General features: G+C 48.8%; 4 protein-coding genes across 7 annotated transcripts in view; 2 read left to right on the top strand and 2 right to left on the bottom strand.

Annotated features, from left to right (window-relative positions):
- siah2l (seven in absentia homolog 2 (Drosophila)-like) overlaps nt 1-5,596 on the bottom strand; it is a 19,518-nt gene extending 13,922 nt beyond the window's left edge. Inside the window, exon 1 of the mRNA XM_062453627.1 lies at nt 4,986-5,596. Within this exon, the coding sequence (XP_062309611.1) occupies nt 4,986-5,408 (423 nt within the window). The 5' untranslated portion in view covers nt 5,409-5,596. The remainder of the gene's footprint in view (nt 1-4,985) is intronic.
- Nucleotides 4,670-13,975, top strand: ap4m1 (adaptor related protein complex 4 subunit mu 1). Of its 3 annotated transcripts, none has more exons than XM_062453621.1 (16): nt 4,670-4,765; nt 9,497-9,558; nt 9,801-9,886; nt 9,987-10,093; nt 10,362-10,458; nt 10,622-10,732; nt 10,915-10,995; nt 11,518-11,580; nt 11,784-11,850; nt 11,980-12,033; nt 12,230-12,336; nt 12,478-12,569; nt 12,704-12,748; nt 12,855-12,905; nt 13,069-13,186; nt 13,598-13,975. In XM_062453621.1, exons 1-16 carry the CDS (start codon nt 4,758-4,760, stop codon nt 13,787-13,789), a joined length of 1,341 nt encoding a protein of 446 aa, XP_062309605.1. In that variant the 5' UTR covers nt 4,670-4,757; the 3' UTR covers nt 13,790-13,975. The 3 variants fall into 3 exon arrangements, with proteins under 3 accessions (XP_062309605.1, XP_062309606.1, XP_062309607.1); XM_062453622.1 differs by lacking the exon at nt 4,670-4,765 and adding an exon at nt 9,128-9,389 and having other exon boundaries at nt 9,482-9,558; XM_062453623.1 differs by lacking the exon at nt 4,670-4,765 and adding an exon at nt 9,128-9,401.
- taf9 (TAF9 RNA polymerase II, TATA box binding protein (TBP)-associated factor) lies at nt 6,364-9,025 on the bottom strand. Its single transcript, XM_062453630.1, has 7 exons — nt 8,798-9,025; nt 8,358-8,439; nt 8,121-8,257; nt 7,876-8,010; nt 7,642-7,723; nt 7,125-7,235; nt 6,364-6,711 (listed from the first exon to the last, which is right to left on the bottom strand). Exons 1-7 carry the CDS (start codon nt 8,831-8,833, stop codon nt 6,554-6,556), a joined length of 741 nt encoding a protein of 246 aa, XP_062309614.1. The 5' UTR covers nt 8,834-9,025; the 3' UTR covers nt 6,364-6,553.
- A 238-nt stretch (nt 13,976-14,213) lies between the features above and the next one.
- arrb2a (arrestin, beta 2a) lies at nt 14,214-22,950 on the top strand. 2 transcript variants are annotated; one of them, XM_062453624.1, is made up of 16 exons: nt 14,214-14,471; nt 16,310-16,340; nt 16,474-16,534; nt 16,906-16,950; nt 17,565-17,761; nt 18,066-18,125; nt 18,409-18,476; nt 18,596-18,731; nt 18,821-18,905; nt 19,055-19,127; nt 19,332-19,469; nt 19,781-19,864; nt 20,228-20,251; nt 21,305-21,381; nt 21,788-21,842; nt 22,029-22,950. In XM_062453624.1, exons 1-16 carry the CDS (start codon nt 14,449-14,451, stop codon nt 22,120-22,122), a joined length of 1,251 nt encoding a protein of 416 aa, XP_062309608.1. In that variant the 5' UTR covers nt 14,214-14,448; the 3' UTR covers nt 22,123-22,950. The 2 variants fall into 2 exon arrangements, with proteins under 2 accessions (XP_062309608.1, XP_062309609.1); XM_062453625.1 differs by lacking the exon at nt 20,228-20,251 and having other exon boundaries at nt 14,215-14,471.
- The last annotated feature ends 30 nt before the right edge of the window (nt 22,951-22,980 follow it).

Below are 22,980 nucleotides of genomic sequence, written 5' to 3'. Positions count from 1 at the left end.
GTTAGAGAGAGAGAGGGAGAGAGAGAGTTAGAGAGAGAGTTAGAGAGAGAGTTAGAGAGAGAGAGTTAGAGAGAGAGCGTTAGAGAGAGAGCGTTAGAGAGAGAGAGTTAGAGAGAGAGAGTTAGAGAGAGAGAGGGAGAGAGAGAGAACGAGAGAGAGAGAACGAGAGAGAGAACCAGAGAGAACGAGAGAGAGAAAGACAGAGAGACAAAGAAAGAGAGAGACAAAGACAGAGAAACAGAGATGGACAGAGAAGGAGATAGAGAGAGACAGAGAGAGGGACAGAGGGACAGCAGCTCTGTGTTCTTAAAGGTCCCCCCCCATGCTAATGCATCATGATGAAAATCTGTAGCAGTAAAAGAAATCACAAGGAGAATCGCTGCATTTTGCACACACACACACACAGTGTTTGTTGTGTACAAGGGCAGGCTTGGAGGCGTTGTTATCATGACTGAGCCTACAGGCTGCTACTTAGAGAGAAGCACACCTGTCAATCACAACACCGCCCCCTCCTTTCACACACACACACACACACACTTGACGGCAGCACTACAAAAAGAAGAGGGATTGGATTGGCAAGCTGCCAGAGTGTCATCACACATCCACACAATGTCCTCTACACACACACGAACACACACACACGCACAAAATACTGACACACACACACACCACTGCAGGTATGAGGAGAATGTCTTTCTGAATGATTTTCAGGTTGACTGAGCATGAAATGTAGATGAGGAGAGAAGGAGAGGAGGGGAGAGGAGATAAGGAGGAGAGAGGAGAGGAGAAGGAGATAATGGAGAGAAGGGGAAAGCAATGAGCCTCCAGTGTATCATCATGGTGTGCCATCATCAGATCCGACACTTTAACAAGATGCCAGTAGTGAAATCCAGTAACACACTACGCTAACCAGGATTTAATCAAATGCCCATCAGAGACACAGCAACATCAACACTGATGCAATAACCAACAGCTAGCTGTAGGCTCTACATCACAGGAGAGAGCCTCACAGGCACCCCACTCATTACGGCAGCTTGATTTCATCTATAAATCACGACGATCGTTTTAAATTGGAGGTCTATTAAAAAAAAGATTTTCGGAGCAATCTCGCTGCAGTTACGCTTTTCCGCCCCTAGAGGGGGCGCTGGAGCAAGGTGGATCGACGACACATTAGTCACACAATGGCGACATAAACACTGACACACACACACACATCCACACAATGTCCTCTACAATGTTTATTGATGTACCTGCCCTGCATGAACACACACACACGTTTTAAGCGCTTGCTCTCCTTATCCAGTAGAGGGCCTGTTTCTGACATAGTCTATGCAAAGCAGATGCAACACAGGCCAGGTCTAAAAATAGCCCATGTCAAAAGGTGCAGGAGGATCAGAGAGACCTCATTAGAGTCAGCATGCGATGGAGAGACCAGGGATACACCTCCCACCAGGCTGGACCAGGAGAGACCAGCAGCAGGTTAGCTTGAGGCCTGGTCTCACCTCCTGGTCTCACCTCCTGGTCTCACCTCCTCCCAGCCTGAAGTGGTCAGAACAGGATCTCTGACACAGAGAAGCTAAACCGTAGAGGACTTCACCCACAATTCCCTAGAAGGCTATTTTTTTCTCTCCCTTTGATAAAACAGAAATAATGCACAATGCACAACCTTTAACCCTCGTGCTGCCTTCGGGTCACATGACCCAAAGGTTCATAACGAACCATCATTGTGTTTACCCAATTTTACCCAATACAAAAACAAATAAAAATACTTTTCTTTTAACCTTCGCAATGTGGGGGGTCTGAGACAGCCCGACGGTTAAAAGAAAATGCTTCACTTTGTTTTTGTATGCGGTAAAGTTGTCGCAATACGACGGTGGGTCACAATGACTGATGGGTCAGAACGACCCGAGGAGAACACAACCTTTAACAAGTCAGTGTGAGAGAGAGGAGGGGGGGGGAGGGGGCAGGAGGTTGAAAGAGGCACAGCCGAAGCGTGAAATGTTGCTGATCTCGTTAAATCTCCAGATAATTAATTATGAAAATGGAGCACTGAGTGCTTTGCACCAGGGTTAAAGCACAGGGATTGGAAAACTAAATGCTGCGTGCGTTTGCGCGCGCGTGCGTGGGTGGGCATTTCCTGTTTGTTGCAATCTAACCCTGAACCCAAAAAATCCCTTTGATACGAGCGTGTTCACCGTGTTTAGGCATGTGTGGGTGTTTGACAAGTAAGCCAGTCCGTGCCAGCGATCACATGACTGTCCCGTGCCAGTGATCACATGACCATCCCGTGCCAGCACCACCCCGCAGAGGGACGGAGGACGCATCAAATCCAGACCGAGAATCCGACCCAAAATAAACTTTGGGGGCTGAAGATGAGCGTATCCATGAATAATCTGATTACAAACACAGGCTCGCCACAGGGCCACGCAGGGCCGGCCGCTAAACCAAACACCAGGAGGGGGGAGGTGGAGGTGGAGGAGGAAGAGGAGGAGGTGGAAGAGGAGGAGGTGGAGGTGGAAGAGGTGGAGGAGGTGGAAGAGGAGGAGGTGGAAGAGGAGGAGGAGGTGGAAGAGGAGAAGGTGGAAGAGGAGGTGGAGGTGGAAGAGGTGGAGGTGGAAGAGGAGGAGTTGGAGGTGGAAGAGGTGGAGGTGGAAGAGGAGGAGGTGGAAGAGGAGGAGGTGGAAGAGGTGGAGGTGGAAGAGGAGGAGGTGGAAGAGGAGGAGGTGGAAGAGGAGGAGGAGGTGGAAGAGGAGGAGGTGGAAGAGGAGGTGGAGGTGGAAGAGGAGGAGGTGGAAGAGGAGGAGGTGGAAGAGGAGGAGGTGGAAGAGGAGGAGGTGGAGGTGGAAGAGGTGGAGGTGGAAGAGGTGGAGGTGGAAGAGGAGGTGGAAGAGGAGGTGGAGGTGGAAGAGGTGGAGGTGGAAGAGGTGGAGGTGGAAGAGGAGGAGGTGGAAGAGGAGGAGGAGGTGGAAGAGGAGGAGGTGGAAGAGGAGGTGGAGGTGGAAGAGGTGGAGGTGGAAGAGGAGGAGGTGGAGGTGGAAGAGGTGGAGGTGGAAGAGGTGGAGGTGGAAGAGGAGGAGGTGGAGGAGGTGGAGGTGGAAGAGGTGGAGGTGGAAGAGGAGGAGGAGGTGGAAGAGGAGGAGGAGGTGGAAGAGGAGGAGGTGGAAGAGGAGGAGGAGGTGGAAGAGGAGGAGGAGGTGGAAGAGGAGGAGGTGGAAGAGGAGGTGGAGGTGGAAGAGGTGGAGGTGGAAGAGGAGGAGGTGGAAGAGGAGGAGGAGGAAGAGGAGGTGGAGCAATAGGAGGAGGTGGAGGTGGAAGAGGAGGAGGAGGAGGAGGAGGAGGTGGAAGAGGAGGAGGAGGAGGAGAGGGACTCCTACTAGATTACGACAAGATAGAACCAGGAAGTTAGGAAGTCAATACCCCATGCAGCACACGATATATCGACACTAAACAAGAGTTATCTTACGTTACCACGGCGATACCTCCCAGCTAAAAGGAGCAGGGTAGGGCTGGAGATCTAATTCAGCAGGTTCACTCTTCTCCTCAATCCCAGGGTCAGGAGCTCATTTTACAGGAGATAGACATCCACCCAGGATATTAGAGATGGAAAACACGATCGCACGCTGTAGGTTAATGCGCTGCTGTTTCCTTGACTGGAAAGCTATCTGAACCGGGTCAGGAGGAATCTCCTGTCCCAGCCAGTGTGGAAAAGGGGCCTTTCTCTTAGGCCATGCTGCAAAACTAATTTCCCCTGAGGGAGCTGGAAGCTGAACCTGGTACAGCTTCTGGAAGCCTTAAAGGGAGATTGCACACAACTGCTCCCACACTTCCGTCTGTTAAAAGGCTGCGTCTGTGTTAAACTGTCAAACTTGGGATATTTTAGCAAACCGATGCTTTCCTGTCCAATCCGAAAACACTTGGAGGGACAAGTTTATTCATGTATCCGCGCATCCCTCCCTCCCTCCTCCTCCTCTCGCCTGCCTTCCTTCCCTTGATCTCTCTCTCTCTCTCTCTCTCCCTCCCTCCCCCTCCATTTCTCCCTTTCCTTCCTTCCCTCCCTTCATTGATCTCTCTCTCCCTCCCTCCCTCCCTCCCTCCCTCCCTCCCTTGATCTCTCTCCCGCTCCCTCCCTACCCCTCTCTCTTTCCTTCCTTCCCTCCCTCCCTCCCCAATGCAGTCGTCAGCCTGTCAGAGGAGAGGAGCAGGGATCAGCTTTCAGTGGATTGTAACACCAGGGAGCGTGGATACAACTTTAATGCCGGCGTAATCCAATCAGAAGGCCATTACAGAGCAGGACCACTCCTGATTGGCTGCCTGAGTGCAGCACAATAACAGAAGCTGTCCTCCATGCTGTGGGGAAATGACCTGAGTCTGTTAAGACTGCCAGCAGAAAGAGAGTGTACAGTTGTGTAAAGTAAGCAGTGTATAGGCTTCAGTGTATGTATGTCTGTGTGTGTGTGTGTGTCTATGCGCGTGTATGTGTAAGGGTGGGACTGAGAAAGAAAGTGAGATTGAGAACAACTGTGCATTGTATGAATCAAGACTCTAGAGACAATCTGACTGACAGCAACGTTTACTTTGCCATTTCCGCATAAATATGACGCTGGTCAGCGCAGAATGACCTACCTCTGACCTTTCACGTGACCCTAACATAACCATCGGCAGAGTGATGTCAGCTATGCAACAACAAGCTAACTCTTTAAAGTTTGACACGCAAACTTGTTGCAGTATCTCATTCGGCTCATGATGACACAAGCGGGATGGAAAGGTGAGACAAGCGTGTAAACTTGATTCCTGCATCATGTTATGGAACTCCATGGGAGCGCAGGCGGGACTGCGCACGCACACACACCTGTCAAAGTAAGCGCGAGCTACCGAAAAAGTATGGCTACTACTAGCTAGCTAATTAGCGTGTTGCACAGGCCAGCTAGCTAGCTAAAACTTGACGATTCAGAGATGTTCAGTGTCGCATGTGTGGTTTACCTCACCTTACAAGGAAACGGTAGAGTCGATGCAACTTTTTCCATAGCCAAGTTCCGGATACTTGGGGTGAGTGGGCCACGACAAGTCGGACAACAGCTCAGCTTTAAGCGACATTGGTTGCAAACTAGGTGCCCAGCTTGGCATTGTAGAATGGGTGGAAGAACGTAGTCGAAACAAACAGGACACTCGAACAAAGCTGTAAGTTCCGCAGACTGGCCTGGTAGCGCCGCTGAAGGCAAGGCTACGGCAGCGGCAGGTAGCGCTGAGCCAGCCCCAGCCACGGCTCCAACTCCGGCTGCTGCTGCTGCTGCCGCGGCGGCAGCGGCGGCAGCGGCGGCAGCTCCTCCCGAACCTCCGTGCTTTCCTCCTCCTGTTTTCCCAGCTCCGAGTCCTCCGCCCCCGCCGCCCGCTGAGGACGGCCGGCTCATAGCGATTACTTCAATTCTTTAGGGTGAACCTAACGTACGTTGTTCGAGACCTAGAACCTTGTTTACGCATTCCCGGTGGCATTCAGACTCCGTTCCAAGAGATCTCCAAGCCCCCGGGGTACAACATGGCGTCGGCCTATGCGTTTAACACACTGCGATGCCTATTGGACGAGAGGCCTTGAACTGACAGCTCCTAAGCCACTTAGAAGATGGTGAACCTGGCCATTATGTAATGCGCACTGTGGACACGCACCAGAACAAGGGAGTTGTAGTCGTAGGTAAAAATTCAACTTGGCAGGCAGGAACAGTTTTTTGCTCAGAGGAACTTAGAACTTTACAAGTTTCAAAGTTCTGAAAATAAAGGCTTTTGTGTCCCTTACCTTAGCAGTTGGAAAACCTATTTTTTTGTGATTAAAGATCCGATGCCTTGAACTCGCCTGTTACACAAACTAGACAAATATTGGCCTATCATTAAAATTGCGTTCTCAATTGATCAGTCAAATAATTGTGAACTTTATTATTTTTTTATTTTTAAATTCGGACTCTGTCTTTGGGTCTTGTGATCCATTCACAATGCAGAAGGCATCCAGATACAGGAGCCTAGATCAAATTCTCCCTCTGTTGGTCACACCATGAACACATTTTACAACCAGGAATGTAATTTACATTTCTATAAACCGGCCTTATGTATCATGCAACTACACAAAGATACGAACAATGCCATTTCTTCAAACAAACGCCATGAATTACTTTTCATCTTTAAAAGTCTAGGCAAAATGTTAGTGACCTTTACCTATTGGTGGGCATGGAAGACTTAATAACCGCTGGAATACTGAAGCTGGATTAACATGTCAGTAAATCTCTGCTTAATCGTTACAGCATTGCAATTTATGCCTTGTCCACTTACTGTAAACTAAGACATTAACAATTTTTTATTTATTGAAGCACTGCGGAAAAGACGTCAGTTTTTTTTATTGTAATTTACAAAATTAGTGGCAAACAGGCATGAGATACTACAGTTTACAAGACGTAACGTGATGGTGGGGGTTGTTCGCAACTGTCTAAATTCAAAACTATCATCTACTTTATTTACAGCAGGGCACTGTCGATTTCTACTACCGGAGTTAATCTACCAACACGTGAGGTCATAATGTGTCGTAATCGTCGTCGTCTTCGTGCTTCCTCTTCAGTGATTCGCTGGCTGAGTTCTGTGACACCATGTTGGTTGTGATGATAATGTTTTTGGAGCCAATCAGAGAAGGGTTGATGAGGACGTTCTGAACTGTCGGAGTGGATGGCGTGGCTGGAAAAAATAAAACATTGAGGATTTACAATCGTAATGCATTTACTTTTGTAGACCAACTGTTGGATCCTAAAATGTCCTGCCAGTTTCCCTGCCACACTTAAGGATGTGTCTCGTTAGCTACATAGTGTTTCTTAAGTTCAAATAGAGCAGTGGTTCTCAACCCTGGTCCTCAGGGACCCCCTGTCCTGCATTTTTTAGATGTTTCATGGCTCCAACACACCTGATTTAAATGCACGTTTGTTACCAGGCTTCTACAGAGCTAGATAACGACCCATTTATTTGAATCAGGTGTGTTGGAGCGGGGAAACATCTAAAACATGCAGGATAGGGGTGCCCCGAGGACCAGGGTTGAGAACCACTGAAATAGAGAAAATTCAGGTGTAGATTAAGCCCCCAGAAGTCACACACACCAGATTTGGAGACGGCAGTCTGAGAGGAGGGGATCTGAACGGTGAAGCGTTGTCCACTCAGAGACACCGGCGTCCCCACTTTAGCGGTGACGGACTGCACCGATGGTGTTCCTGAGGACGAGACATTTACATTTAGTCATTTAGCAGACGCTCTTATACAGAGCGACTTACAGTAAGTACAAGGACACCCCCCCCCCCCCCGAGGCAAGTAGGGTGAAGTGCCTTGCCCAAGGACACAACGTCATTTGGCAACCCGGGAATCGAACCGGCAACCTTCTGATTAATAGCCCGATTCCCTAACCGCTCAGCCATCTGGGGGGGGGGTCTGACCCCCCTAATTAAGACTTGGACCCCCCCCCCCCAAAAGAGGTAAAAACAACAGGTCAAGGGGGGTCAATACACGCCCTGGAGAAGAAGTTGCCCCCCCGATTGTCTGTGTATAATTCACACCCTGACTAAAGGTGTAGCCATGTGATGCGGAGAGCCCTTCCTGTGTGTTCCCATGGTGATCACTCACCCAACGTGGGCGTACTAGGCCTGCTGGACACCGCTCCTACGCTGAGACGAGGTACAGTTATCCTTCCACCGGACGACGACACCTACACAGCAACGAAAAACAGCCTTTCATCATCCAGCTAGGGACTGTACGTTTACCTGGCGTTACTAACGACAACCAGACAGATTCTATTCGAGCAGATGCCAGGGAAGAGTCCAACAACCGCACAGCTTTAAGGTCTGTCGCCTGTTGTACCTTTTTCTGTATGGACTTCAGTCTGTAGTTGGGAGCCGTCAGACAGTAGCGATCTGGGGGCAGGCGAGGGCCTGTGTAGGGCTTGATCAGGGGAAGAGGAGTTTGGTTCTTTTGTCTTGCTACTTCCAGGAGAAACTGCAACAACAAACAAACATCAGCGTTTGTCCTGGCCACGCACAAACAGGCAGGGTGCAATAAATTCAGAGTCAGTTTAATTGTCATTCAACGGTTTTTCGAGGTCTTACGTCTCGAGGGGGTGGAGAAGTAAAGGACTGGTCCATTCGACATTGGATCGCCAGCCGTATGTCGTCTGCATCTACGTTGGATTTCTTGGCGTGAGTGGCATATATTTTGGCGTCTTCAATAATGTTCGTCACGTATCCTGCAAGTCAAGAGGGCAATGATAATGACATCTCCGTGCATAAACATATGTTTCCCCACACGAATCCTCGATAAAATATGTTGTAGCTAAAGCCACTTACTGTAGGTAAACTCCAACATCTGGTTTATCACCCTGGGTTCGTACTCCGTGATGCCCATGTCTTTCAGGATTTGCATCATAACCTGAAGATGGGTGGGAAAATCATTGACAAACACGAATTTACCGTGAAAATGCATGTACAGTTGATAGTAGATAAGCAAAACAGCTCTAAAACGCTTTGATATAATCATGTTATTTTTATGACACCGAACGTAAACATGTCGATGGCAGCAAATAACACTACTAGCAAGTTGAACAGCTAGTCGAGCTAACTAGCATAGAAGCCAGTCACGGGTTGACCAACATTACGTTTGGGGTTTACTGTACTACAAAACGTTTCAAAATAGCTGCCGCAATACGCTCACAGAGTAGACGGAGTATATTCGTATGTAATGAGACAGTTAAGTTCTGCAGACGTCTATGAAAACAGTTGATTCATACCTGAGCATCTTTCGGTACAGTTTTCGGAGAAGCCATTTTCGCTTTTGCCTCTCACCCCGCGCTTCCACTTCCGCACTGATCGATTGTGTGACAGTCAGACGGCAGTACTGCCACCTGTGGGTCTGTAATTCTGTATGGGAGTCGTCAGAATGATTGATTAAATGTATTCACTGCCATTCGTGACTCTACGGAATCGATTTAGCTTGTATAGTGATTGCTACCAGATGTGTTAGGCGTCAGGACAAAACAAAATGTAGGCTTTTATTGCAACGGCCAGTGTTATGCAAAAACGACACTAGATGGTGCTGTGGAACACTGGGTTCATTTTAGCTACCTCCTGGCGGTCACATTTATTCAAAGTAGAAGCTGTTTGTAAACACATCAAATGTAGCTATCTACAAATACATATATTATCTGTATTACTGATAGTCTCGTGATATCAAAGACAATCTGCCGTTCAAGACATTCCTGCGAGCAAGACAGCAGGGAAGCAAAGTAGATTAGACTAGTGGATAGCCTTATTGGCAGACGTGGGGACTAAGACGCCTTCTAGCTAGCTAGCAAGCTAATGTTCTCAACGACTGTCAGCTAGCTAGTCTAGAAGGTATGTAGAACCAACTAAAGCTATGGTCACATGATGCCACCTCGCTGCTTCTGTGAGATGGTTCCTGTTATTGTGCTAACCTGTTCTTTCCACAGGAAGATGATTTCCCAGGTCTTTATCTTGTCCTCCAAGGGAGACCACCTAATCTACAAAGACTGTATCCTTTACCCCCCTCCCCCTTTCTCTCTCTCTCTCTCTTTCCATGTACCCTACTTTTGAACTGTTGACTCAACACAATGAGCTTCTTGATTACATTAATTGGTGCAGTATGTAAATATTCAACTCAGTAATTTCTGCCATTTGAAGATGTCAGTGATTACTGTGACACAATCAAAGTCTTTGAATGCCAGATCACTCGCACAGTGACAACGCGATTAGGTCTTTAACCTGACGCATTAGTTCGTGGCGAGGCTGGAAATGAGTCTGTCAACATTTTCTACAAGATGGTCACCGCGCTGACAGATGACCAACCACCAGTGGTCATGGTATGATGTCTCTGTGTGTGTGTGTGTGTGTGTGTGTGTGTGTGTATTCTGACCTATGTGTGGTTCTGGGACAGATCTTTCTCGTCTGATTACTTTTCAGAGTCGGAAAGACCTGCACTTTGTTCACATCAAACAGGGAGGACTATACTGGGTTGCCACGACGACGGCAGATGCCTCTCCATTCACCATCATCGAATTCCTCAACAGGTCTGCTCCAGTAGATAGAGGGCGGGGTGGATAAACACCGGTTTAAAATGCTTCTACTGTGTTTGCATTGCCCTACGCCTACATATCACCTGCCTCCATATTTACATTTACATTTAGTCATTTAGCAGACGCTCTTATCCAGAGCGACTTACAGTAAGTACAGGGACATTCCCCCCGAGGCAAGTAGGGTGAAGTGCCTTGCCCAAGGACACAACGTCATTTTGCACGGCCGGGAATCGAACCAACAACCTTCTGATTTATGTTCCAGGTTAACAGCCCTGATAAAGGACTACTGTGGGAATCTAACAGAGAAGTCGGTACGGATGAACTTTGCCCTCATATATGAGCTGTTGGATGAAGTTGTGGTGAGCATCTTTAGCCTAATCCCTGCTCTCACTTCCACTCTGGAGCCAATCTGAAGACCGTTTACAAAGCATTCTTCCATCTGTGAGACATGAACACAACTTGGAGAGATTGGCTTTGTTAGATTGCCATCCTTTCATCTTAACCCCACCCCTTTCCGAGCAGGACTATGGTTATATCCAGACGACCTCTACTGACATCCTGAAGAACTTCATCCAGACTGAGGCCGTCAGCTCCAAACCTTTCAGCCTGTTTGACCTCAGTAACGTCGGCCTGGTAGGTCACCTAGTTGGCATCACCGGGGAGCCACAGATAAATGCATTTGAGATAACCTCGCTCGACCAAATCCATGACCCCTGGGATGAACTGCGTTCAAAAGAACTTAAAGTACTTAAATTGTATTTATTTTTCATCTTAAGGTTTTTTGATCGTTTTCATGTCTCCCATGTTCCTTGTAGTTTGGAGCAGAGACTCAGCAGAGCAAAGTGGCTCCAAGTGCCGCGGCCTCGCGGCCCATCATGTCCAGCCGGGGAGAACAGGTGCGTTTGATATGTCGCCACGTGTTCAAGGCCTGGCAGCTGACATGTGGCTGGGAAACACAAACCGTTCCTTGACTCCGACTACTTAAATACTGTCCTAACTCTGCACTTCTGATCCTTGATCTTCTGGTGTGCTTTCTTCATGCACTATTTGTACGTCTCTTTGGATAAACCCTTCTGTGGGTTAAATGTAAAATGTAATGGCCATGTACTTTAGTATTGTAAACGTAGAGGCTATCTACATTAGAGGCTTACATTAGAGGGAGTCAGATGGCTGAGTGGTTAGGGAATCGGGCTAGTAATCAGAAGGTAATCAGAAGGTTGCTAGTTCGATTCCCGGCTATGCCAACCAAATGACGTTGTGTCCTTGGGAAAGGCACTTCACCCTACTTGCCTCTGGGGGGAATGTCCCTGTACTTACTGTAAGTCGCTCTGGATAAGAGCGTCTGCTAAATGTACTTGAGTCTTGTGTCTGAACTGTCCCACATCCTCAATTCCTCTCTTCCTTTGCCCTGTTTCCAGGGAGGGAAAAATGAGATATTTGTGGATGTGATCGAGCGGATGTCTGTGGTCATTGGTTCCAACGTGAGTAACCGTGGAAACATGGTGTACAGAAGTTTGTTCACAACATATGAGTTATTAAAGACCTGTAGAGCTTTTTTTCCCTCTGTCTCTCTCTTCCCTTTTTCTTTCTCCGTCTCTCTCTCTCGCTCTGCCTCTCTCTGTGTGTCTCTTTGTCTGTCTCTCTGTCTCTTGTCTTTCTCTGCCTCTCTCTCTCTCTTCTCCAGGGAGTGTTGATGAAGGCTGACATAGAGGGGGAGATCAAGGTGAAATGCTACATGCCCAGCTGTTCTGGTGAGCACCATGTTCAACATGGCTGCACAATGCTGCGCAATGAGAATCTGTTTGAGGTTTTGACAGTTCATTTCTGTCTTCTCTTCCCCCCACTTCCTCTTTTGTGTCCCCTATGACCCTCATCCACAGAGATGCGTATAGGACTAAATGACGAGTTCAACATAGGGAAGTCTCAACTGAGAGGTGGGCAAGGAGCTAAACCTGTCAGGCCATCTGATTTGTGTTTTTATCTCTTATCTGGGTGACTAAGGTCTCGTTTGTCTGTAAATCATACACTGTCATTATTACTTATTGTTCAATTCGTAGGTACTGCGGATGTCTGACAGTGATAGACCTTGTTGGTTCCACGGTACTCTTGGTAATGGTTTCTGTCCACCAGGCTACGGGGCAGCGGTTAGGGTGGATGAATGCAGCTTCCACCAGGCTGTGAAACTAGACGAGTTTGACTCCTACAGAATCCTGAAAGTCTGTCCCAGCCAAGGAGAGGTGGGGTGTTCACCCACGTAACACACAAACACTCATAATGTACACATTCACTCACACACACACACACACATAATGTACACGCTCACACACAAGGATCTCATTATCTAAACATTTTTCTCTACTTGTCACTTTTCCACGCAGCAAACGGTGATGCAGTACCAGCTGTGCGATGACCTGCCCACTCCAGCCCCCTTCCGCCTATTCCCCACCATAGAGAGAGACAACGGTGGCAGGTACGGAACAGACACTCTTGAATCAATCCAACACAACCCGATCATATCTCCACAGGAAGTCCTGTTGTTTTTGCAGCTTGGCGGACAGGAAGTTGAGTCGTAGCATTGCTAAACCTCCAGCCCTCATCCTGTAGGTTGCTGCTGTATCTGAAACTGCGCTGTGACCTGCCACCTAAAAAGTCAGTTCTTCCTTTATGGGAGGAAAAAAACTTTTTATAATGATATATTTATTTAGCAGAGCTGCAACCTCTCGATTTGCAGTATTAATCAACGTTTTGTTTGCAGCTCTGCTATTAACGTGTCGGTGACTATACCTGTCCCCAAAAATTCATTAAGGTGAGATTGTTTGTGACCCCTGCACTGCATCCATAAAACCTACCAGCCTAAACGCTCTTCAGAATGTCAATAAAGTGTAATTACACCAAATATCAAAATGCTAAGCTAACGCTAGCTCTCCCTTGTTTACGTTGGTGCCCTCCTCCACGCTGGCTGTCCCCAGCCTGTCCCAAGAGCTGAGCAGTCCGGATCAGAAAGCAGAGCTGCAGCCCAGGAACAAGGCCATCCTCTGGGAGATCTCTCGTTTCCCTGGGGGCTCCCAGCTCTCCGCTCTGTTCAAGGTGACGCCCTGGAGACACGCGCTCTGTCTCTCTCCTTCCATACGTTCACTCTCTATCTCTCTCCTCTCTCCCCCTTTTTTTCTCTCCCTATGTTTCTCTCTCTCTTTCACTTTAACTCTTTCTCTTTCACTCTACCTCTCTTTCTTTCTTTCTCGCTCTCTCGATCTCTCTCTCTCTCTCTCTCTGTCTGGAGGTCCAGTCTGGCCTGTTGCCATGGCATCGACACCCTTGGTCAGAATGTCTCAGAAGATCAGTCCTGTCCTTCCAGAGTGGACACAGAGATGACAGGAGATCCCTGCCAAGATGGCAATTAGGATTCTGATCACTCCCCCTCTCCTTCTCCTCTCTTCCTCCCCCTCTCTTCCACCCATCCTCCCCTCTCCCCCTCCTCCCCTTTTCCTGTGTTTTCAGTTGGAGGTCTCAGGCTTGAGCTCGGCCTCCATGCTGGAAGTAGGTCCGGTCAGCCTGAGCTTCGAGGTGCCAAAGTACACCTGCACGGGACTGCAAATCAGATTCCTCCGCCTCTCGCCGATTCAGCCCGGACCGTCTCAGCGCTGGGTCCGCTATGTGACTCACTCAGACTCATATACGATCCGCATCTGACTCCCACACACACACTGCACTATCACGTTAGAGCTGGCTAGTCCATTTGTCGAGAGCAGGTTCTGGTTTTCCTATTCCAACTGATGCTATTGAATTTCAGTGACTTGGATCAAAACACAAGCCATGTTTGAAATGGAGAGACAAAATGTTGGAAAAATATAATTTTTTATTAAAGTGTGATATTTATTGAGTGGTTCAATATACATGAAAATATGTCTACTTAATCAAGCATTTACAATTCTCACACTGCAAACACACAGAAAAATGCATGGCTAATGTTTTACATTTTGCACCCATGATGTGATTTCTAACCGTACAGGAAATTAATATTATGTTATGCAATCAATACACTTGGTTTACTAAGTGTGAAGTCATTTTCGATCTCAAAAATACTTGTAATGCAAACCTATTGCGCAACGCTGCAGCACTTGCCTCCAAAAACGCGCATCATATCAACATTCCAAGGGTCGTCCTGCCTTCGCGGAAGCGAAAAGCACGGAAGGCGAGACGAGCGGAGCCGGACAGTAGATTAGCTAGTTAGCTTGCAGGTGTAACTAGACAGGATTCCAGGAGAAATACTGGAAAGATATATAAAGACTGGTGCTACGTAGCTACCGCCTTTTCTGTTGCGAGCCTTATATCGAAGGCCTGCCGAGGAGATGGGGGACAAGGCGGGCACCAGGTACTCACTTTTCACGAGACTACTACAGATCGTTTGTCTGTGTTGCCACTGCTGGCTAGCTTGCTCTCCCGAGTCCGAGCTATTCTGCTAGCTTTTGAGCATGGAATTATTGCCATCTAGCCTCTCGCAACCAGGAGTAGCTACCTCGCTAATAATCTCTAAACTAGCATGTTATGTTGCTAACGTTAAGTTGCCAAAATTGGTCAATGGAATGTTTCAAATTGTGCTTTGTTTCTTTATTATTTGTGCCCGAGGTACTGTATTGCTGGCAAATATGTTTAGGAGATCAACACCCCTATTCGCTAACTAGCTAGTAGCATATCCAGCAAGCTGGGTGGGGTGAATGTTAGCTTGCATTAAACAATTTTACGCAAATTATTGTGATTGTTTGCTTTGCCTTGTAATTGGCATACGACCATATTTGATATCACAACTGACTCGCTGTGATGTTAGATAAGTACAAGCTAACGGGTTTCACAATGTGCAGCTTTTTGTGGGGTTAGCTAGCTAGCCAAAATCCCGTATTGAAGACTACCGAATTTTAGAACGAATCCCTAACCAAAGCCAGATTCTTAGAAAGGCATGTGAATATATTAATAGCTTTCAATGTTAGCTGTCACGGGCCTCGAATTATTGGGGTATCAGCGTAATTATTTCCCTGATTAGAAAACACTAGCCTTTATCAGTGACGCATATTTGACGTACGATTTGCGTATCGATTTGCGTATCATGGCCAGTGGTGGTGCCTTTTCAAACGCGGTGAAGTAAATTAATGCAAATGTAAACAAACAAGCTTACAGTCTGGTTTTGCAGTTGCAATCATGTGTCACACGCGTGACCATCGTATACTGGCATTGTCGAATGCCAGTGGTCCATGACTGTTTACAGGACACGGCGTCCTTCATATCCCAGGCAGACCCTCTCCTCTTCGCTGTCATACTGTATGCAGTTTTAGTGTCAGTACTAAAACAGTAGTCGGATGTTACACCGCTGTGTGTAGTAACGTGTTTTAAACCCCAGTACATGCGTTGCCTATGCTCCGTGGAGGGAGATTCAATCACCCTTTCTCCCAAATTGGGGACGTGAAGTTTACTTTGCTTCAGAGAAGAGTAAAGGCTGATAAAATTCCATGTCAATCTCAAAAGTAGAGCTTATTGAGGTCCTACAGGGACTTGTCTCGTCCCTTGCATGCAGGTTCTGTGTGTTGTGTTAATTTTCAAGGTCCTCTGGCTACAAGTTTGAGGGTGAAATAAATGGAACTGTTAAGGCCTGAGCTTAGCCTTGTGTGTGTGTGTGTGTGTTAAGGGGCTCGGGGTGGTGGAGGACAGGTATGAAATGTAGCACAGGCTTGTAAATGAAGAGACAGCAAAGGTCTAGGCCAAGGAGATCCAGTCTGAGCATGTGTGCCTGAAGAAGTCACCCTTGAGTTCCACACACACACACACACACAGAGAAGTCCAAACCCTTTACTTCCTCTTGCGTGTCTTTTGAAAACCGGACCGTACGAGGAAGTTACATTTGTCACAATGTCGTTTTCCATATGCTGTGGTAGTTGTGACGTATGTGGTAAGAGGAAGTGATCACTGTTTAGGAAGTGGCTGTGCGTGAGAACTTCCTGTCCAGATACACGACACTGGGTGGGCCTCGATGTACCGCTCAGGGAGATGGACTGGAGGTGTGAATCTCACACTGCATTTTCTGTTTCCCTAACTTCTCTGTCGCTCTCTGTCTCTGTCTCTTTCTCTCTTTCTCTCTTTCTCTCTTTCTCTCTTTCTCTCTGTCTCTCTGTCTCTCTCTCTATCTCTCTATCTCTCTATCTCTCTGTATCTCTTTCTCAGAGTTTTCAAGAAATCAAGCCCCAACTGCAAGGTAAGCCATCATGTGATCCCTGGTTAGATCTTGGTTTTCAATAGACACCCGACGACCTGCTTTTAGGGTCTCCCACACCTCAGTCTCTCCTGCATCCCGTCTCTCTTCACCCATCGCTGTCTCCCTGTAACAGGTCACGGTATACCTGGGAAAGAGAGATTTCGTGGATCACCTTGACCAGGTCGATCCGGTTGGTAAGTAATAAATGCCATGCGATTTGGGGACTCTTTTGTTTGTTTTGCTATTTGGATGCTAAATGTGCATAAATGAATGGCGTGAAGTATTTATGGATGGAACTTATTCTGGGTTTTTCAACATTAAGTGATCCTTGTACTGTATTGTAATGTATTGTGTGTTGTCTTGTGTGGTGTCAGGTATGCTGTTTATGTAGTATTTTATGATGGATTGAATGTGTTTTAATACCTGTCTACAAACAAATTTCCCCTAGTGGGATCAATAAAATTGACTTGACTTGCGCGCGTGTGCGTTTCAAATGTTCTAGTTCCACTTTGTCCCCAAGAGTAACGATTTCAACATCACCCTCTTTCATTTGTTGTTGCTGTAGATGGTGTAATCCTGGTTGACCCTGAATACCTGAAAGACAGGAAAGGTATGCCAGATAGCACAGCGACTGCGCAATTGTTTATCTTTGCCTAATGTCCGCAAACCCTCCCACCACGGTTTGGATAATCTTTGTGGGTGTTCTCGTTAAACCAACACATCATCATATTACTCCTCCACCCCCTCTCCTCCTCCTGTTTCCCCCCTCTCCTCCACCTCCCCCTCTCCTCCTCCCCCTCCACCACCCCCTCTCCTCCTCCTGTTTCCCCCCTCTCCCCCTCCTCCTCCTCCACCACCCCCTCTCCTCCTCCTGTTTCCCCCCTCTCCTCCTCCACCTCCCCCTCTCCTCCTCCTGTTTCCCCCCTCTCCTCCTCCACCTCCCCCTCTCCACCTCCACCTCTCCTCCTCCACCACCCCCTCTCCTCCTCCTGTTTCCCCCCTCTCCTCCTCCACCACCCCCTCTCCTCCTCCTGTTTCCCCCCTCTCCTCCTCCACTTCCCCCTCTCCTCCTGTTTTCCTCCTCCACCTCCCCCTCTCCTCCTCCTCCACCTCCCCCTCTCCCCCTCGACCTCCCCCTCTCCACCTCCCCCTCTCCTCCTCCTGTTTCCCCCCTCTCCTCCTCCTCCCTCCCATCCTTCCTCACCACCTCTCTCCCCGTCCCAGTCTTCGTGACCCTGACCTGTGCGTTCCGGTATGGCCGCGAGGACCTGGACGTGCTGGGTCTGTCGTTCCGGAAGGATCTGTACATCTCCACCTTCCAGGCCTTCCCCCCCCTCGCGGAGGAACGCAAGCCCAACAGCCGCCTGCAGGAGAGGCTGCTGAAGAAGCTGGGCCAGCACGCCCACCCCTTCTACTTTACGGTGAGCACACACACACACACACACACACACACACTTTCTACTTTACTGTGAGCACACACACACACACACCCTTTCTACTTTACTGTGAGCACACACACACCTTCTACTTTACTGCGAGTGGGCGTCCCACCAGAACACACACACACACACACCTACTTTGCCTGATATGACATAATTGCAAGATAAGACAACACAGACTTCTATTCTGCTACACGCTGTAAATATCGCTCTAAAAGGAAGCCTTGTGCTTACCTGTCGTATGGGGATATTGAATACTCTGTCGTCGTGTTTCTGTCTCGTCTAGATTCCTCAGAACCTGCCCTGCTCAGTTACTCTACAGCCAGGACCAGAGGACACTGGGAAGGTGAGGTGGACGCGCACGCGCACATACACACACACACACACACACACACCTCTCTTACTACCAATGCTGAAAAAGACACTGAAACATGCACAGTCGTACTCTTTCAAAGACACAATCAGACACCCTGTCAGGCTGTGGCCTGCACTCCTATTTCTCCTGGTTGTCCTTGGCTCACTCCTCTCCCTCTCTTCTCTCCCTCTCTCCTCTCCCTCCCTTCTCTCCCTCTCTTCTCTCTCCTCTCTTCTCTCCCTCTCTCCTCTCCCCTGTTCCCTACTCTCCTCAGGCGTGTGGAGTGGACTTTGAGATCAGAGCGTTCTGTGCCAAAACGATAGAGGAGAAGATCCACAAACGGTAAAACAAACTTATAGGAGTGTGTGTGTGTGTATGATGCGGCATGTTGAGTGCATGAGATTGTAATGGTGAGTGCATCAACTGACATGCACGTGACCTCGGTGTGTGTGTGTGAGCAGGAACTCTGTGCGCCTGGTGATCAGGAAGGTGCAGTATGCTCCAGAGAAGCCGGGGCCTCAGCCCATGGTGGAGACCACCCGCAGCTTCCTCATGTCCGACCGCTCCCTGCACCTGGAGGCCTCGCTGGATAAGGAGGTACACACACACACATTCTCACACACTCTCACAGACTCCCACACACTCCCTCACACCTGCTGATGTGTGTGTGCGTGCTGTGTCCCCAGCTGTACTACCATGGAGAACCCATCAGTGTGAACGTCCACGTCACCAACAACTCCACCAAGACTGTCAAGAGGGTCAAGATCTCAGGTGGGGTTTTACTTCCTGTGTGTCTCTGGACTGGTTCGTTACACACAAGTTTTCAATTAAGTAACACTCTCTCCCTCTCTCTCCCTCACCCTCTCTCTCCCTCACCCTCTCTCCCTCCCCTCCCCTCTCTCTGCTGTTGTGTCTCCCAGTGCGGCAGTATGCTGACATCTGTCTCTTCAGTACAGCTCAGTACAAGTGTCCAGTCGCTCAGGCTGAAGCAGAGTGAGTCTTCTCCTCTCCCTCCCTCCATCCATCACTCCGTCCATCCATCACTCCGTCCATCCATTCATCCCTTCACCCAAGTTAAAAGGCGTTAGTTGTTGCTGACGTGTGTGTGTGGCGTCCATCACTCCGTCCATCCATTCATCCCTTCACCCCAGTTAAAAGGTGTTAGTTGTTGCTGACGTGTGTGTGTGTGGCGTCCAGTGACCAGGTGTCGTCCAGCTCTACGTTCTGTAAGGTGTATACCCTCACCCCCACGCTGGACAAGAACCGGGAGAAGAGAGGGCTGGCCCTGGACGGCAAGCTGAAACACGAGGACACCAACCTGGCCTCTTCCACCATGTGAGGCACACGCGCGCACACACACACACTCTCACACACACATGAAGGCCCCGGTATTGTGTGAGATATGAGTTATCACTCTGTCGTTTTCATACATGCTAAGATGGCAAACTTGTGCAAACTCAGTTTGTGCAAATGTTTACTGCTGGGCGAGGCTGAGCACACACTGTCTGTTTTACAAAGCCTGCCTAACACTCCTCTCTCTCTCTCTCTCTCTCTCTCTCTCTCTCTCTCTCTCCTCTCTCTCTCTCTCCTCTCTCTCTCTCCTGTCTGTCTGTCTCTCTCTCCCTGTGTGTGTGTGTGTGTGTCAGTGTGAAGGATGTGACCAACAAGGAGGTCCTGGGGATCCTTGTGTCCTACAGGGTGAAGATCAAGCTAGTGGTGTCGCGCGGAGGGTGAGTCTCCACGCGCCCTCCTGTTCCCACGGTTACCCTCCACCCTTACAACACTGTCTCTACCTCAGCCGCGTATGTCAACTCTGCCACTGCATCTCATGTTGGCCCTGACTCTCACCAGCCCCTCCTCTCTCTCTGCCACCCCCCTCTCCTCCCCTCCCCCTCGCCCTCCCTTCCTCCTCCACTCGCGCTTCGCTGTGTACTCCCCCCTCTCCCCCCCCCTTCCTCCTCCCCTTGGTTGCATTTTCTGGAGGTCTCCTCATTTCATGCCCCTCCCCTTCTCCTGTTGAGTGTTTGTTTCTCTCTCTCTTCTCCTCCTCCGTTTGTCTCTCCATCCGTCCCCTCCCCCATGGGTCGCCTCAGCCTGCTGAGTGGCGTGTTGGAGAGGTAATATGACGTCTCAGCCGCCTCCTGTGTGTTTGTGTGTGTGTGTGTGCGCGTGCGTGCGCGTGTGTGTGTGTGTCTTGTTAATCTTGCACCCCAACTAACTTGTGTAGTGGTCTGAACACTTGTTCCAGGTGTGTGTGTGTGCGCGCTCCTTCATTGGCCTCCTTCCTGGTTGTCACAACGGTGTGTTCTCATTGGGTGTAAGCAGGGACTTGTAACCTGATAGGCTGTTTTTAGTCACATGATTAAGAGGTTCTCTCAGAGCACTGCTTCCCTGGTTGTGTTCAGTCGAGCAACTTAGAACCCGACTTTCTTAATAATGTAAAAAAAGATTGTCCTACCTTTTTGAAACCAATCCTGATCTCGCAAGCTGACATCAAGTTTTTTCTTTTCATGGAAAAGTCTTAACTATCTCGGCCAATCAAAAAAAAAAAATCTGTATTTTAGCAGGCCAGCCAATCACATCGCTGTCATGTGATTACTGGCTCTGCCTAGCTACATGGTTGATAACCATCGCCATACCAACAGTCATCAATTGTACTCCACGTGCCTGGCAGACCTGATGATGGTCCAATCATCTGCAAGTCAATTTCAGCCAATGAGACGCCAGTCGATTGGGCGAGGTGACCCAATCTGTGAACAAATCGATCTGTCCAGTTTATCTGACTAAATGGGTCCAGCTTGATTTCCATGCAGACAGCTCATTGAGCCATTGGCGTGTTCTCCTAAAAGTGCTAGTTCCACCCTGCCTGTCTGAATACAACCATGTGTTTTTATCTGAAATCTTTGGTTTGTTGATTTGTAAGGGTGGTTTGATCACCAAATGTGTTATAGTTACACTTTAACATTCTTTTACATTTTCAGTTTTTTCCCGGACAGACTAGGTCTAGTCTTGTGCTAACAGCATGAAGGGTTAGGCCTAGTCTGTCTCAGGGAGATCCTTCCCTGGATGTTTACATCAAATCAGGGCCTCAGAAAGGTTGCTGTTTCTGAGTTTCCCCCTGTGGTTGGTGTGTTCAGGGCTAACATGTGGTTCTCTCTCTGTGTCTGCAGGGACGTGTCGGTGGAGCTTCCCTTCGTCCTCATGCACCCCAAACCCACAGAGCTGCCCCTTTCACGCCCCCAGTCAGGTACAGACCCCCCCAATACTAATCCTGGGGTCCCCTGCTCTCCTCTCCCTCTCTTCTCTCCCTCTCTCCTCCCTCTCTTCTCTCCCTCTCTCCTCTCTCCTCTCCTTCTCTCCTCCCTCTCTTCTCTCCCCTCCCTCTCTTCTCTCCCTCTCTCCTCTCCCTCTCCCCTCCCTCTCTTCTCTCTCCTCTCCCTCTCTTCTCTCCTTCTCTCCCTCTCTTCTCTCCCTCTCATTACATAGTGTCCCACTCCTCCTATATGTAGACCCCCCCCACCACCACCTCTCTCGGACTCTGGCATCACTCTCTGCCTGCTTCCTCCTCGCGCATGGGGTTGCCATGGAGACGCCGGGCCATTGCCTTGGCAACACCAACCTGACATATCATTGTGTGTGTGTTTGCCCTACAGCTGTGCCTGAGTTAGACCCTCCCATCGACACCAACCTTATAGAATTTGAAACAAAGTGAGTATTCAGTAGGTTGTTTGGAATTATATATTTTTTTTTTAAAGAGGTGCTTTCTCTCCTGTTCCTCCCTCTGTACCCTTGTTTCCTCCCCCATCTCCTTGTTTCCTCCCCCATCTCCTTGTTTCCTCCCGTATCGTCTAAGCGTGGTGGTCGAGGATCTCATGTTCTCTCTGTCTCCTGCAGCAGCAGTATCTCCCAGGATGACGACTTCGTGTTCGAGGACTTTGCCCGCCTGCGGCTCAAAGGAACGGTGGATGACAAAGACGAGGACTGCTAAAGCTCACACACACACACACACACTGTGGGTGGTGGGAAGGAGGCGTTTTGAGGAAGCTGGATTTGGGTCCTGCTGTGAAGCTCCTGTGCGTTCTGTGTTCCATACGTGGTCTGTCTGCCTGTCTGTCTGTCTGTCTGACCGCAGCCATTGTCCCACCACCGTCAGTGTTAACTTAATATTGTTCTGTAGCGTTGCTGGGAGTTTCCATCCATGTCGCGGAACAGCTGTTTCACACATCTGGAGATGGGGGAGGATGGGGTCTGTTGGTAGAGAGTGAGTGTGTGTGTGTGTGTGTCAGGGGCTCCTGAGAGATTCTCTTTTATTTTATTTTTTTTCTTCTTCTTTCAAATCTCAAATTGTGCCAAGCTGACGCAGGGAGAACCAAGAGGAACGTTTTGTATCTGTAACTGCTTGAGACGTAATTTGGCAAAAACATACATGCTCTAAAACAACCCACTCGTTATCAGATGTATTTAAGTCACCTCCAGCTACCCCCCCTCCCTCCCCCCTCCACACACACACACACACACACACACACCCTAGCTTCATGGATCAACCTGCCACACACATCTCTACAGACGAGGCTGATGTAGGACATGGACCCTGAACAGATGTCAGTCAACCATCACAGGCCTGTAACACACTGTTCCCACCCACCTGACCAACAACACACCTGCACACACCTGCAGTCACCTCACCCTCATTAGCGCTGGCCGGATCCTACCTGTTGAGTCAGAGCCACTTTGCGCACACACACTTAAGAGCATGGGTATTCTTACTAAGTTCATCTGTTCAGATCTGATTTCACCCCCACCCACCCTCCCTCCATAACCATCACACAAGATATGAGAACCGATG

Source organism: Osmerus eperlanus, chromosome 27 (genome assembly GCF_963692335.1).
Source record: "Osmerus eperlanus chromosome 27, fOsmEpe2.1, whole genome shotgun sequence".
Taxonomy (NCBI): domain Eukaryota; kingdom Metazoa; phylum Chordata; class Actinopteri; order Osmeriformes; family Osmeridae; genus Osmerus; species Osmerus eperlanus.
Note: the sequence above shows the minus strand (reverse complement) of the source record. Positions and strands in the feature narration are given on the sequence as shown.